Here is a 16,966-nt window from a genome sequence, read left to right as displayed (position 1 = left end):
CATGTTACAGATATTGAGGGATGAAAAAATACTGTAGGATAAACATTATACATTAAAAAAAGATATTGAATTTGCAGTTTGTCACATTCTAACTGACCTTAATTGTCTTGCTGATGATCAAACACAACATGGAAACAACAGTGTTTATCAGTTATCCAGGTGGTATTCAGGGCTAACAATCAGACTAACAATCCTAACAAGTGAGGAGTTTGGGCAGTTTTTAATCTTGTGAAACTCTGTCATTGGGTTGGAAGTAGAAAAGTTTTAGAATTTAGTGACTGCCAACATCAGCACAGGTCTTTTTAAGTGGCATTTGCAGATTGAGTTGGCAATTGTGGGACGCCTAGTTCAATGTATCCTCCTACAATGGTTCGTAAGATATTTTAAGAAAAGTTACTCCTCATTTTTGTGACTTTTCCTGCAGTCCAGCAACATTTATTAATTTCCCCAAGTTACATGCATACGGTCTTTTCAAAATAAACTTCCATCAATACAGCAACTTAGTTAGGTTTAGGAAAAGATCGTGAAATACTTGCTTAGGTTTAGGAATACGTTGTGAAATACTTGCTTAGGTTTATGCAACAAAACTACTTTGTAAGGTTTAGGAAAGATGGTGGTTTGGGTTAAAGTAACTGCAGAGGTAACGGTACTTAACTGCGGAAGTTACGTGACAAATAAATCAACATTCCTGGGTCATGATTACGTCACATACTTTTCCTAGGTTTGGGTACGAATGTGGTTTAAGAACAGCCTGCCTAGTTAGTGTCTCATTTGTCGGAGGTATCATGTTCTAGTATTATTATAAACACTCTGAGATTAAAAACAAATGTAGACAGGGTGGAGTGTGGTGCTTAACGAAGGGACAGCAAACAAAACTAAAATGATATGCTAAGCGGACAATTTTTAGCTACTACGTTGTCCCCGGAAAGAAGGAGAAACAAGCCTACAGGGAAAAAACAAAACAAACGAACAAACAAAACAGAACTGACAGTGATTTGGGAAATGATTGTACCCTGGGTGGTTTTGTCTGTTGAACCCTGCTTTATTGATTTAAGGAGACGGATGTAATTAAATAGTGTCAAAAACCAGCAGAGGAGTCCAGTAATGCATTTTAAAAGCAAGGGAATGTTTTTATTGGTGTATTAAACATGTGACAAAATAAAAAAGATGCCCTGACAATTGGATATTTGGAATTTAGATTGTATTTTTCTTCACCGAGTGTTTATCACTATTTCCATGTTTACTTTAAATTAATCTAATTATTGGACCTGAATAACTGGAGGTAGAATATAGTCCCTACATTGTTACTACTGTTGCTGTTTGGGCCATTCAGACACTCTAAGGTGATCTGGATAGACAGTATCACATCATCAACATATAGCTTTGTATTTGCTTTCGTTTTCGTAATATCCCTTTTTTATATTTTTCTTGTTATTTATCACCTCATTTCATCACTGTCCTGTTGGCACCTCTGTATTTTATATTACTGTGCAAATCAGCTTAGCTAAGCTAGTTTGTTTTAAACTTGTTTTACTAATGACAGATTCTGACTAGACTGTGTTTCGTCAATCAAAGTAATAGTTCTGCACAAAGATGGCGTGAGCGCCTCTGTAGACTGGAGAGAAGTTATAGATGAGCGCTTGCTCTTCCTCCACGGGACTGGAGAAATGGTGCTGGTTCTTCATGGCTGGAGGAAAAAAAGTGAGGAAAGAAGAGAGGAAGGGGAAAAAAGGGAGAGTTAATAAACTTACAGCTGCTATTTCCTTCTTATCAAATCCACAAATGAGCTCTATGCATTCAACTTTGTTCCACAGATACATGCATTTTTATCATCGTGTTGCTTTACAATTATGGATTATTGGGGTTTAGATCAAACAGAAAATACCATTTATTTTAACAATTAACAGTTGAAATGATGAAGGCAGTTGGAAATAACAACGTAGAACAAAATGTGAACAAAATGGTGTTCCTTTTTACCTCTTAACTTAAGATTTCCTTAAACGTATTTTCTTGGATAGATAATAATAATTAAAATTAAACAAAATATAAATCACACCCTCTAAACTAAAAAGAGGTTTCTGGTTTGAATTGAAAGCAAACCCATTATTAAGCTTGTATAAAATATATTTAGTCAATGCTGATCTATAGAGGAAACCATAAAGTGCATCTTTGGATGGATGGGAAAAACAACACTGAATGGAAATGTTAATGACTGCTGATATGATATAAATTGGTAACTTTTCAGAAAAGAGGTAACACACATTACCTTCAGAGACAAAGAAGCTGGCAGTGTAGAAGCAGGCTCTTACAGCAGAGGTGGAGTGAATCATGCCCGGCTTATCTATCCACTCAAAGGGGCTTTTCTCTGGATGCCACTGCACTGCATAAAATGGGTAGCGGTAGGCTGAGGAGAACCAGAAACATTATCAGCAGATGATCATTACAATCATCAATACTCTTATTTTATCATTTCTGCAATTCCCAATGTCATCTGAATCTGAATAATCAGCATCACCCTCATTATTATTATCCAAAACACCAGTTCAGTTCTGAGGTGATGGCGCCATCTAGCTGAAATCACAGTAGTTATTTGTTGCACTAATTGCACAACCTTTTTGTGTTTTCTGCAACTGTATAGTGAACATCATGAATCATACAGCACTCAAGTAGCCAGGGAGTAATGGTACCTTCCATGGTGGAGATGAATTCCTTCTTCCCATCATTGTTAGTGGACAGGACCTTGTAGAACCTCTTCAGCTTGGAATTTCGGCTGTAGTTCTGTTGGTTCAAAGGAAGAGATTTTTAGGTCTTGACTTATATTAATATCGTTGTCGAAGCTCTGAAGTGACTTTGTTCCTTCTGCATGGAAGATAAATCAAATAATTCTTAGCAATTAGGTCAAATTAACTAGTTTTCAGGTGCTACATCCCAGTTAAATTGAATTTACTGCTCCTTATAACAAATGCATGGATAGGGGTCGAACCCATGATCTTTGTTTTACAAGACCAACGCCTTACCGACATGCAAAATAATTTAACGGCGCATTGTCTTTCGTAGGAATAGATACGAAAGCTGGAGAAGACCAGCCTGAACAGTGCCGCAATCACAAACTTGTGTTTTTGTTGTTCACCTAAAGCTTGAAATGTCAATTGGTCAAGTTTGTAAGTGTACAACATGCACCCTAACTGAAAAGTAGTCCGGCTCACTTCTCAAACCCATTGACTATATGACTCACTTAGGCTGTGCAACATGAATCACATATCCGACTTATAAGGTATGGATGGGGGCTGAACCCATGATCTTTGGTTTGCGAGACAAACGCCTTACCACTTGGCCACCACGCCATCACTTCTATCAAGGCTGACATTGAGACAAGTCTTTGGGATTTGTTTAGTTCCACTTACTTACATTTTAAACATTTTACATTATAATCACCACACCCTCCCATCAAACATTAGAACACCAATTTAGCTTATGTTTACTACCATTGGTACTCACAGATGCCCTTGGAACTATTTGTGCTCTAAAGCTTACAACCTTGGGGAAAAAGCTGGGGAAATCCTTTTGCTCTACTTCCTTGTGTGGGCAGAGCTGGTTTTGGATGCTGTTTGACGATCCGATCAGGGCAGAAAACCAATGAGGCTCATGCTTACTACCATTGGTACTCTTAGGCTACATCCACACTACTACGTTTCCACTTAAAAACACATATCTTTTGCTATGTTAAAACTGAGTTTTAGAGCACCAAAAAACTCATTTGAGATGAGCTGTGCGTCGCCTGGAAAGTGGATGAGAGCAGGGGCCGTCAAATAAACCTGCGCTCCAGTCGGACAGTTTTCAGCAGCCTTCTAAGAACATACAGGAAGTCACAGAATAGTTACATCCTGTTAGATCTGATTCGTAGGCAACGTGTAGTTTACAGACCACGTTCAGATTTATTTATGTGTTTGTAAATATATATATGTGGAATAATATATAAAATACGTAAAAACCTTGTGTCAAGGTGACGAGAATGTCGCTGCTTAGTCCGTTTAGTCTCATTTGCATGGGATCCGCCCACATCCTACCACATTGAGCACCACGAGTGATGCTGCTGTGGGTCAAATTAGAAATACAGTTCAGGAGTGTACCAGTTTTAGGAAACTTTGCTCTTTTAGTAATTTTCAAGCAGGATTTCAATATGTGAAATCCCACACTAATTGTCAAAAATAAAAACTTATACTAATGGGTTGTGATCTCTCTAGCTTATTGAGCATCACTATGCATGAATGCCTGCTGTCCATTTCTAAATTGTGAATGGGATTCAAACCAATGACCTAATGGATTAATACTTTTTCATTCGTGATAACAAAATAATTTTGTGGCAAATTTACGATTTAAGGCACATCATTTTTTCTGGAAAAGAACTGAGCTTAACCGCACCCAAAACGTTGTGTTTCTGATGTCACATCACTTTCAGCTTATACATTTGACAAGGATGAAGGTGGAACCCATAATCTTTGGTTTACAAGCCCAATAACTCAGTAAGTGAACAACATGCATCATACAGCAGGACCTATGACTGTTAAGTTCACTACTCAACTCCATGTACTGTATGTTAAAGTTACGATCACACAGAGAATGTGGTGTGCCACCACGCCCTCACTTCTATCAAGACTGACAGTGACACAGCTCTTTGTGATTTGTTTAGTCCCACTTACATTTTAAAATCACCACACTCTCCCATCAAATATTATATTCAGTTTAAGAACTCACTCACAGCTGGGGAACTCCTCTTGCTCTACTTCCTCAAGTGAGCAAGAACTATTTGTGCTCTAAAACTTACAACCTAAATACTTCAGATATTTGTGGACGTAAAATACGTATAAACCCACAATTGTTCATAACATGTTTTGGTGTCATCAAAGTGACGAGAATGTCGCTGCTTAGTCCGTTTAGTCTCATTTGCATGGGATCCGCCCACATCCTACCACATTGAGTACCACGAGTGATGCTGCTGTGGGTCGAATAAGAATCCCAGTTTGGAAATGTATCAAGTTCAGGAAACTTTGCTCTTTTAGTAATTTTCAAGCAGGATTTCAGTATATGAAATCCCACACCAATTGTAAAAAAAAAACAAAAAACACATACTAATGGTTCCTGATATATCTTTATCTCATTCAGTATCAATATGCACAGCCAACTCCTGTATACTTTGAAGGTGGTGTTGATGGGATTCAAACCCATGACCTGATTTATGCATCCTTGTTCATGATTGCTTTAATAACATGCAAAATAGTTTCAATGAACATTTACAAGTAATGGCACATTATCTTTCCTAACGCCAACCAACGCCTTACCACTTGGCCACCACCCCCACATTTATTAATTTCCTCCAGGATATAAACTGTCACACAGCTGGGGCAATCCTTTTGCTCTACTTCCTTGTGTGGGCAGAGCGGGTTTTGGATGCTGTTTGACGATCCGATCAGGGCAGAAAACCCATTAGGCTCATGCTTTCTACCATTGGTACTCTTGGGCTACATCCACACTACTTTGTTTCCATTTAAAAACACATATCTTTTGCTACGTTTACACTGAGCTTCCCTTCTACTACTCCAGGATTTTAAAGCACCGACAACAAAGAAGTTTGGAAACGCTACCAAAACCGGGTAAGTTTGAAAACTCCGGGGTTACCTCGTAGTGTTGACAGTCAAACTGGTGCAAATTATGGTGCATTATTTTTCGCTACAAAAGCGGAAAGCCTGAACGGAATTTGTTATGTTATTTAGTTAACAACATGCAGCATAATGCATTCCAACTGAAAAGCAGAGAGGAACCTTCCTTTGTGGCAATCATCACAAAGAGTATTTGTTTAATTTATGATCACAAGCATAACATGTTTTGGTGTCATCAAGGTTACAAGAATGTCGCTGCTTAGTCCGTTTAGTCTCATTTGCATGGGATCCGCCCACATCCTACCACATTGAGTACCACGAGTGATGCTGCTGTGGGTCGAATAAGAATCCCAGTTTGGAAATGTGTCAAGTTCAGGAAACTTTGCTCTTTTAGTAATTTTCAAGCAGGATTTCAGTATATGAAATCCCACACTAATTGTCCAAAAAAAACCAACGCATACTAATGGTTCCTGATATATCTTTATCTTATTCAGCATCAATATGCACAGACAACTCCTATATACTTTGAAGGTGTTGATGGGATTGAAACCCATGAACTGATTTATGCATCCTTGTTCACGATTGCTTTAATAACATGCAAAACAGTTTCATGGGACATTTACAAGTAACGGCACATTATCTTTCCTATGAATACTGGAAGAGACCAGACTGAACTGAGCCACACTCACAACCTTGTGTTTCTGATGTCAATTTCTAATTGATCACTTTAAAAGGTAAGCTCCTTATAAATGAGGATGAAGGTGGAAGCCATGATCTTTGGTTTAGAAGACCAATGCCTCATAGTCTCATTCTTATGCAGTCAGAGACAGGATTGGTTAAATTAGTTCTAACAGGATTGGACCTACCACTTTAAAGTTCACTACTAGTATCCATTGACTCTATGTTGCACTTAGGTTCACACAGACACAAGCTACTCATAAGGTATGGATGTGTGTTGAAGCCATGATCTTTGGTTTACGAGACCAACGCCTTACCACTTGGCCACCACCCCCACATTTATTAATTTCCTCCAGGATATATACTGTCACACAGCTGGGGAAATCCTTTTGCTCTACTTCCTTGTGTGGGCAGAGTGGGTTTTGGATGCTGTTTGACGATCCGATCAGGGCAGAAAAACAATTAGGCTCATGCTTTCTACCATTGGTACTCTTGGGCTACATCCACACTACTACGTTTCCAATTAAAACACATATATTTTGCTACGTTTACACTGAGCTTCCCTTCTACTACTCCAGGATTTTAAAGCACCGACAACTAAGAAGTTTGGAAACGCTACCAAAACCGGGTAAGTTTGAAAACTCCGGGGTTACCTCGTAGTGTTGACAGTCAAACTGGTGCAAATTATGGTGCATTATTTTTCGCTACAAAAGCGGAAAGCCTGAACGGAATTTGTTATGTTATTTAGTTAACAACATGCAGCATAATGCATTCCAACTGAAAAGCAGAGCGGAACCTTCCTTTGTGGCAATCATCACAAAGAGTGTTTGTTTAATTTATGATCACAAGCATAACATGTTTTGGTGTCATCAAGGTTACAAGAATGTCGCTGCTTAGTCCGTTTAGTCTCATTTGCATGGGATCCGCCCACATCCTACCACATTGAGTACCACGAGTGATGCTGCTGTGGGTCGAATAAGAATCCCAGTTTGGAAATGTGTCAAGTTCAGGAAACTTTGCTCTTTTAGTAATTTTCAAGCAGGATTTCAGTATACGAAATCCCACACCAACTGTCAAAAAAAAAAAAAAAACTTATACTAATGCTTCCTGATATATCTTTATCTTGTTCAGCATCAATATGCACAGCCAACTCCTGTATACTTTGAAGGTGTTGATGGGATTCAAACCCATGACCTGATTCATGCTTCCTGGTTCATGATTGCTTTAATAACATGCAAAATAGTTTCATGGGACATTTACAAGTAACGGCACATTATTTTCCTATGAGTGCTGGAAGAGACCAGAATGAAATGAGCCACACTCACAACCTTGTGTTTCTGATGTCAATTACTAATTGATCACTTTAAAAGGTAAGCTCCTTATAAATGAGGCCACGATCTTTGGTTTACAAGACCAATGCTTTACAGTCAGAGCATGGTTAAGTTCTAATAGGATGGGACCTACCACTCTAAAGTTCACTACTAGTATCCATTGACTCTATATTGCACTTATGCTCACACAGACATCAATCATCAAACTCATAAGGTATGGATGGGGGTTGAACCCATGATCTTTGGTTTACGAGACCAACGCCTTGCCACTTGGCCACCACACCTTCACACTTCCAAACTGACACACAGCTCCACCCATTAGGCTTGTTTGAGATGAGCTGTGCATCGCCTGGAAAGTAGACGATATATATATAAACATCTATAAACATATATATAAACATATGTATATAAACAACTACTGACAGCTCTACTTTGTTGTCAGTACCTGACGATGGTATGTGATAATTCTATAACTCATTCAGCATAAACAGGTACTGACAGCTCTACTCTGAAAGTGCCGATGGGATTTAAACCCATGATCTTTGGTTTGCAAATACCACACCCTTGCAGTCATAGAGGATCCAACTTTACGCACGACTTAAGGAGATGACAACACACCCAGTTTTGTAAGATCTGCTGTCCACAAACAATTGACTTGACATTGCCTTGAGAATTGTCCTTCAATTGCAAGAAGTTAAAGTATTTCAGTTGATGGATCTGTTTTGGTTTATTGTGTTTATTGGAAAACTGCTTATGCTATGTTCATTTCCTAACTTTGGAAAGCACTTTGTGATACTGTTTCAAAAGTGCTCTACAGATCTCTAGGTAGATGCAGCCTCCCCATTTTCAAAAAAGGGGTTTTGGAGGCTATTTAATGATCCGACAAATACTTTGTTTGAAGAATTCAGATGCCTGTTGCTTAAAAAAGAAGAAGAAGAAGCGGCAGAAACAGGAAGGGAAATCAGAGAAGGGGAGCAGAAAATACCTGCAGAGACAGACTCCATTTGTGGAAGTTGGAGGTGATGTTTTCCTCGGCCAGAGACTGCAGCAGATCCTTGGGGAAACTTCGGAAGAGACGGCTGGACTGGGCCGCTAACGAGGACAGACATCGGATTGTGGCGAGGCAGGAAGTCCAGAGAAGATGTTCACACAACACAGGAGAGGGTTAGTTACATTTAATGATAGTAAGAAAGGGTTGTTAAATACAGCTTTACTATTGGAATAAGTCCTTTGAGAGCAGGATCAGAGGTAAGGGCCAGCCACAGAGGGTTAAAGTGTGAGGAGAGCGATGTTCAGGCTCATTTGCATGGGATACGCCCAAATCTAACGTTGGTGCATTGAGCACCATGAGTGATAATGCTCTGGGTCAAATAAGGATCACAGTTTGGTGAATTTATAATTCAAGGAATCTTTGCTCTTTTGATAATTTTCTAGAAGGATTCCAGTGAAAGGAATCCCACTTAAATTGTTGAAAACAAATGTTTTAGCATTTGCCATATTGGACATGCCATTCATTTATCAAACATCTACTACAGAAGACCTTCATTCATTAAGTAATCTACTTATTTGTATCAAGAGGATGGGAAACTGATAATGTGAACACTGGGAGTATTAAACCATCTCAGTGTAACAATTCAGCCAAGACAGAAGGGATGTCCCATTTCCTCTACATGGGAACCAACCTTATTGTCCTACATTGAGTACAATGGGTGATACTACTAAATCTAAAAGGGATCACAACAGCAAACAAGTACTAAGTAGGAATGTGTGCTCTTATAGATATTATATTCTATAAAGAGAATCTAACAGCAAATGCTAGAAATGAAATGATTCCTTTATATTCAGGGTGGGAAGAGAGTTGGATGTTTCCAACAAATAGCAATCTTTCAGCCAGGAGACCGCTAAAAACATTGATGTTTTTGTCACTTAACTTGGGTACTTGAATAACGGCTATTCCGTGGTAATTTAAACCCAAACAATAATCTTTTCCAAAACCTAAGTAAGTACTTTTGTTCCCTTAACCTAACTGAGTAGTTTCCTGTGAAGATGGAAGTTTATTTTGAAAAGACTGTATGTACGTAATGAGTACAAATTTACATGTGTTGCTGGTTTTCTTAATAAACACACACAAACAATGAGGAGTAACTTCTCGTAAGATATCATAGCAACCATCGCATGAGGATACGTTTGGTGTCTATACGTAACTAAAACTTCAAAGATGACTTCCTTGAAACAGTCAAAGATGTCCAACTTGTTATCATAAGCAGTCTTTAGCATGAAGTTGAGTATGAAGCTACAACGTACCACAATGAAAAAGGATCTTGTCTCAGCTGAGCCTTTGCTAAGTCCCGCCCCTCAAATGCAGACTGGCCAATGATATCGTAGCATCGGCCAGCTCCAAACCGTGTCTGACAACTACTTGGCTCTGCTCCATAGACTCTCATGCATTGTGTACTTAACCTTTACGTGTATGGGCTGGATTTGTAAAGCTGCAGATAGACATGGTTAGATGTTGTGAGAGGCATGTTGAGATGTCCTATCTGACAAGATAGGACATCGAGCACTGAGGAAAACAGTGCTCGTCTTCGTTATGTAACTGTAGCAGAGAGAGGAAACAGAGCAGAGGTCATGGATGGTGAACAATACCTGGTGTCAGAGTGAGAGCTAGAGCCACAGCCTTGGTATCGGTGAGGGTGAGCAGGTTTTTGTTGGCTGTGAGGACAGACAGCTGCTGGAAGCCCTGACAGGTTCCCCACACAGGGAAGTAATCCCCGCCATCGTTGGCCTGCAGAGAACAAGAGAGTGAGGAATGAGAGCCGTAATCCCACACACACCTGCATTCCAAGTGCTTCAAGCTCACACAGTAGATTCTGAGAACTCTCGTCTCAAATGCAATGAAACCCTAAACTAATCTTGTATTGCTGCTAAAGAAAATTTGTTTACATACAATAATAATATATCAATGTTGATTCTTTTCTTAATTAATTGTCTTTTTTTTCTCACATAATAATCAAAGAGATCCAATAACAGTATGGATAAGGAACCGAATCGATAAGCATTATTTATAGATGTACTAGTATCGATAAAATCCTAACAATACCCATCTCTACTCAGATATTTTATATTTTACCTTCAGAGCCAAGCCGTAAAAGATCTTGGCAGCGCGACTGAACTGTGACGTTTGAAGATCTACATCTCCTCCCGGCAGCAACAACCTGAGGAAAACACACCGTTTACATTTAGGATACAGGAAGCAGAGTTGTATATCATGCATACAGCAACTTACAGTTTTCATGTGTTGAAACATGACTTAAACTATAAACAACTAACAGAGTGAAGCCACAGACTGAACAAATGTGTCTGTGTCCTTATTTTATGTTTTGCAAATAACTCTAAGTTGACTTATACAGCGTCTAGCCAAAATAATGGGACTTCACTGCTTTGCATCAACAGCTTTGAACAAAATGAGATTTATCTCTTTTAACCTGCACAATATTCAAAAACATTCAGTTTGAAGCCATTGACCAGATTTAAAATCAACAACTGTGCTGTAATAGACCAAGAAATTGCTAAACTTACAAATACAAACTGTTGCAATGACAACAAGAGAACCCCAGGTTACTCACCCATTTATTGAGTAGAAGATTTTAGCATATTCTTCCTCTGTGCGGTTGATTCTGGTGATCAAAAAAGGAACAAAAAGAGATGAAAACAAGAATTACAAGTAGAAGTAAAAGACAAGCTGCAGTTTCCATCAATACCATCATTTCATTGTTTTATCATATTAGACATTTGTTAAATTGTCTTATTTAGCATATGAAACTCTTGAGCCACATATGTGTTTTTGTGAGGTCTGAGTGACCTTGACCTTTGACCTTTGTCCACCAAATTCAAATCAGTTCTTCCTTGAGTCAGCATGGACGTTTGTGCCAAATCTGAAAAAGATCACTGCAGGTGTTCCTGAGATATTGAGTTAACAAGAACTGTACAGAGGCACCAAAATAATCTACTATCCAAGACAATCGAATATATTTTGAATCATTCTGGAAAAGGCAGGTTCTCCTCATGAGAAGATACTCATACTAACCGATGACGTAACCAATGAGTAGCCTTAAAGTTGAGTTACTCAGACTTAATAGCTTTTTCTTCTTCTTCACTAAGAACTCACCTACTTGGTAATATGAGACTCGGTAATATGAGACTTTCTACTCTTCCTGAGAACCAAATGGGTTTTCTTTGTGGTTTTGTTACGTTTTGTCAGAGCAAATGGCCCATTAAAGGAGACTCAAAGAGAAAACTATGTGCTGGAACCAGCCGGAAGAAGAACCCCCACCTGAAGTGACTTTTATTGTGAAGAAGCCATAAGGAATGCATTGTATTTGTCTCTGGGGGCAGCCTGGATGCAATCAGTTAAAAAAAGCGTCCACAAAACACAAGGGTTTTCATAAATCTGAAGGATTCAAACTTTAAATAACTATAGTTGAAGACGTGAAGAAGGTCCTAACTGTATGTTCAAACCCGGGAAAATAATGGAGCTGCAATGTGTATTCTTCTCCTGCAATGAACTTAATGGGATCTTAAAGATGACGACACATATACAATTAAAGGTCAATTGGTTAACACCCTGCAGCTAAAAGTGCCCCAGAGGCTGAATGTTGTACCTGATGGGTACAACCCTCGCTCCGGCTCCCTCCAGGTATTTCACATAGGAGGCAGCGATGTATGACGAGCCGTGAGCAAACGGGTCTCCTGGAAGATTCTCCTGCGCCAAGACACCTAAAGAGGAAAGAAGACAAAAAAACAGCACTTATATCAAAGAGTTTTTTTAACGGATTTACACATGGATGGATTACTGAACAGGCAGTGTCAGGAGCCTTCACCCACAACATGTCACTTAAAGAGGCACAAATCAACTAAAAGGAGACACGATTTAGCTGCAGGGAGACACACAATGTCTAATAAGAGACAAAAACAACTACAAAGAGACACGAAATGTCTAATAAGAGACAAAAACAACTACAAAGAGACACACAATGTCTAATAAGAGACAAAAACAACTACAAAGAGACACGAAATGTCTAATAAGAGACAAAAACAACTACAAAGAGACACAAAATGTCTAATAAGAGACGAAAACAAATACAAAGAGACACGAAATGTCTAATAAGAGACAAAAAACAAAAGAGACAAAAATGTCTAATAACAAAAAAACCAATACAAAGAGACACACAATGTCTAATAAGAGACAAAAACAACAACAAAGAGACACGAAACATCTACACGGACACACAAGTCAACTACAAAGAGACAAAAACAACGACAAAATGTTGTGGCAATTGTGTAATCGCATTCCGACAACGAGGAATGAGACAAAAATCTCTAACAGTATTGTCACACTTTGAATGCTCAGTGTTATGTTGAAACGTGCACCCTGATGGGAAGTTGTTCGCTCTCTTTATACAATGCTTTGTCATTTCCCTTCTTTTAGTGAGTAGCTTGCATGTCTTTGCTCAAAAGACAAATGGTTGATTAGCCTTGTGATCATCTTCTGATATAATTCCAGGTGGGAAGCAATTCCTTTGTTTAGGTTATCAGGCCGGTATTTATTCAGTCAAAGGTCACATGATCAGATTCAGCATGGTCACGCATGCAGGGAAGTGAACATGATAACATGGTGAGTGATCAGAGGAAGTTCCCTTTAAAAAGAGAAACAAACAACCACCAAAGGTTACTTTTAAATAATGCCCCATATTCATATTGCAACATTTCATAAAACCTGTTATAGAAAAAAAGATTGTCTCAATGTAGATCAACTGGAAGTGTCCCGGTGATATCTGTTAGTTTCATTATTTTACCCTGTTCACCTATAATGTCTCTCCTTAATAGCCACAGCTTTTTTTTTTATTGAAAGTTATATTGTTAAAGGTATATTAATTGTGACTGTGTGTTATTATGAATGTTGTGGTGTGTACTGTGTAATACCATGCAGCACACATTTGCACATGTCACCCTAATTAGTGTGAGACAGACACAAAGACAAAGAAAGAATGAAAAGAAAAAAAAAAATTCTAGCAAGCAAAAGTGTTATATATATATATATATATATATATATATATATATATATATATATATATTTCCGGTATTTGCAGGTCACATTCTTACATGTTTAAACACACAATTATTGAAAATACAGATGTGCAACACAAACAGAGAAGCTGGATTGGCTGATTTTTATATGATGATATTATAATAACCTGCACACACACACACACACACACACACACACACACACACACACACACACACACACACACACACACACACACACACACTCACACCTTTTCTCGAACATTCTTAGAATTACATAAGGAGAGCTGTCATAATCCATCATTCGGGACACAGGACAGCCGGTTCTCGGGGCTGCATCTTACCGATGACCGGTCTCTGATTGAGCTGCTGGTTCTCCCCGCCACGCACAGATGCGTGGCGCAGAGAAACGCGCACAGCACCGCGCACAGCGCTGCAGCCGGCCGACACATCCAAGAGCACCGCTGGAGACGAGGGAGGATGCTGAGGTGGAGGATGAAACCTGGAGAGAGGGGGATGGGGGTGATGGGATAAGATCCGAGAGATGATGCGTCCTTCCTCCTCTGATCTCTGCGTTCACCTCCCGAACAGGAGCATCAAGCTTCCTCCTGTCCTCTCCTTGTAGAAATAGATCCGACAGATCCGACACCTCCTCCCCTCCTCCCTCCTCCCCCGGTTACACAGACTCGTCCACGTGGTGCAAATCAGGTGCAATGTAGTTTTCTTATCAGTGGTCCTTATTATGACAAGGAGGAAGAGGGAAGAAGACTGAGGTGGTTTTTATTCTGAATCTTATAAAGAGGTACTGACATAGTGACGTCCCTCTCATTAACAAAGGCTCCACCCACAAGGAACACATCATGCACCAAGACCTAAACTACTAAAGCACAAAGGACCTTGACAGGCATTGAAGAACCTATTGGGTAACTTCGAAGGAGATGAAGTTAGAGATAAAAGAACAGCGTAACAATTTGGGTGATATATTGGCAACAATGAAGTACATTATTTGGAATTGTGTTTTAACCAGGTTATAATCACCTGAAACTAAGAATCATTATGTTTTCCTTAGATAGCAAAATACATTTTTATCTTACATCTTACATCTAGCTCCACCATGCTTCTGCAGCAGGTGAACCAGGTGTACCGGCCACGCTCGTTACTGTAGGTGCAATGACATTTTTTGCGAGTAAAAAGCCAATACTTTATCAATACATCTGTGAACATGTAAACAAAAGTGAAACCTAATTCAATCTGCCACCGCTGCAATGTTTACTCAAGCACAGCGTGAACCATTGTCCAAAAGCTCTTTTTTTTTGTGAACTTCGGTTATTTATGTTGCTGCTATAGTACTGTCCTCCACATATTGATATATTCATATTGATCTTTAGATATAGATAGATGGATGGATGGATGGATAGATAGACAGAACTGTTACTAAGGCCGTGGATGTTGAGGTACTCTGAGACAAACAGATCGTATTTACCTCCAGAGTGAGCGCCGTGGTTCAAAAAGCCAATTTCGTTTCAAATATTAAATCACAGCCAAACCCACTCTCCTCATTTGGTGTCATTCCACTCCAGCTTATCGCCGAGCTGCAGCTGCTGTGAGGAGAAACAATCCTAAGCTTTTTTTCATTTATTCAGTTATTATTTTGGTTTTGCATCCATGTGAGTTTTTATTTGCCCCCAATGCATCTCTGCTGCAGCTCTGTAAACTTCAGAAGTTCTGCTGACCTGCACAGTTGTTTACCGTGTGTGCGTCGTATTGTGTCCTTTCTCTGTGATTACATGTTGTTGGTCTCACATGTTCTTCTCTCAGCTCATTCCAGACCAATGTTTCCAGTTTGGTTTGTAAGCGAGGAGAGAGAGAGAGAGAGAGAGAGAGAAGGTAGATGAGACTGAGTGAGTGTGACATAATGTGTTTAGAGTGAACACTGCAGTGAGGATAAGGTTTCTTTCTGTGTGTGTGTGTGTGTGTGTGTTAATTATATGGAGTCAGCAGTTTGTAATGCAGGTAGCTCATGGATCAGTGGCTTTAGATGCAGCACATTGCAGAGGGACAAATAGCGCTGCACCTCCACTGAAGAACCACAAGAGGTCGCCCTCCTCCACCAAACAGCCCTCCATGGTTGATCACTTCACTTCCTGCCAGTTCTGATCGTCTTCCCTCTCTCTGATTGGTTTCACCTCTCCCTCGTTGGACATCCTGCTTACCAACTTCCCCATTAGTCGGTCACTATTAAATAGTGGTACAACGGATTATAGAACTAACGGTGTCGGATCGGATGGGATACCTATACTAATTGCCAATCATTGATGATCCATTTCGGCAGATATAGATCCTTTTGTTGTTTGATTATAGCAGCTGTCCTACAAGGATCCAGAATATTTTATTTGACACCGTCACAAAAAATCATTTCAACCCTCTGAAGTTAGTAAACCATCAACAATTCTAAATGTTATCCTTTTACTTTGTTTTAATTATCGATACTGTTTTTTTTCTATATAAAAACCCACAATTCAAATGATAAGGAAATAAAAGATTGTATTTTTATGGATTATAACAAATTAGTAGTTTTCATGATGTATCTTAATCTGTTTTTAGGTATTGTAAAGAGGTCATAATTCCTCCAAATATATATTTATATTTATTTTGTTCAACCAACTGGATTTATTAAAGTTTCTCAACAACACTACCTTTTACGAGATTAAAAGTGAACACATCATGACATTGTTATAAATAATCTTCGTCCAATACGTATTTTCATTGAACAGAGCCTGAACGCATCATAATGTAACTGAACGAAACCTCCGTACATTAGCCGTTAGCGGTGCTGCTAACGTTACTAGCTCTCCTCCTGTCAGTTTAAACACAGACTGGTTGTTTACAATGTAACATTATCAGAGATCAGAGACTAGGAAAGCATAAATTATGTCCTGATTGCATATTTTTACTAAATATCGGCGGATAAAGAGCTTCAGTAAAACTTTATTTCACACTGTGACGTTAAACTGTGTCATTATTTGTTTGTTTTAGAGTTTAGTTTCCGGTTTTCTGTCCCTTTTGGACTGTGTTCAATAAATCATGGAATCATTCCTGCTTCTTCCTCTTCTTCTGCATTTTACGCTACACACAAATGATGCACATGGGGGGTCTTTGATTGGATGACTGCTGTTGAATCAGATCTTGGATCTGTAAGATGTCCCGCTCCTC

General features: G+C 39.1%; 1 protein-coding gene and 4 non-coding genes across 5 annotated transcripts; 3 read left to right on the top strand and 2 right to left on the bottom strand.

The window, feature by feature from the left end:
• Window positions 1–863: 863 nt before the first annotated feature.
• On the bottom strand, window positions 864–14,205 carry LOC129106066 (gamma-glutamyl hydrolase-like). Its single transcript, XM_054617375.1, is given in 10 exon segments — window positions 864–1,687; window positions 2,267–2,404; window positions 2,688–2,778; window positions 8,652–8,758; window positions 10,313–10,451; window positions 10,797–10,881; window positions 11,293–11,343; window positions 12,328–12,442; window positions 14,098–14,139; window positions 14,142–14,205. Coding segments are annotated over 10 exon segments (954 nt in total). The 3' UTR covers window positions 864–1,565.
• On the top strand, window positions 4,140–4,194 carry LOC129106516 (U7 small nuclear RNA). The gene has a single exon (XR_008531851.1). It is a non-coding gene; the product is annotated as a U7 small nuclear RNA (small nuclear RNA).
• LOC129106518 (U7 small nuclear RNA) lies at window positions 5,043–5,097 on the top strand. Its single transcript, XR_008531853.1, has one exon. It is a non-coding gene; the product is annotated as a U7 small nuclear RNA (small nuclear RNA).
• LOC129106517 (U7 small nuclear RNA) lies at window positions 6,034–6,088 on the top strand. The gene has a single exon (XR_008531852.1). It is a non-coding gene; the product is annotated as a U7 small nuclear RNA (small nuclear RNA).
• trnat-cgu (transfer RNA threonine (anticodon CGU)) lies at window positions 7,879–7,950 on the bottom strand. Its single transcript has one exon. It is a non-coding gene; the product is annotated as a tRNA-Thr (tRNA).
• Window positions 14,206–16,966: the final 2,761 nt, after the last annotated feature.

Source organism: Anoplopoma fimbria, chromosome 17 (genome assembly GCF_027596085.1).
Source record: "Anoplopoma fimbria isolate UVic2021 breed Golden Eagle Sablefish chromosome 17, Afim_UVic_2022, whole genome shotgun sequence".
Lineage (NCBI taxonomy): Eukaryota > Metazoa > Chordata > Actinopteri > Perciformes > Anoplopomatidae > Anoplopoma > Anoplopoma fimbria.
This window is presented reverse-complemented; position numbering and strand designations above follow the sequence as displayed.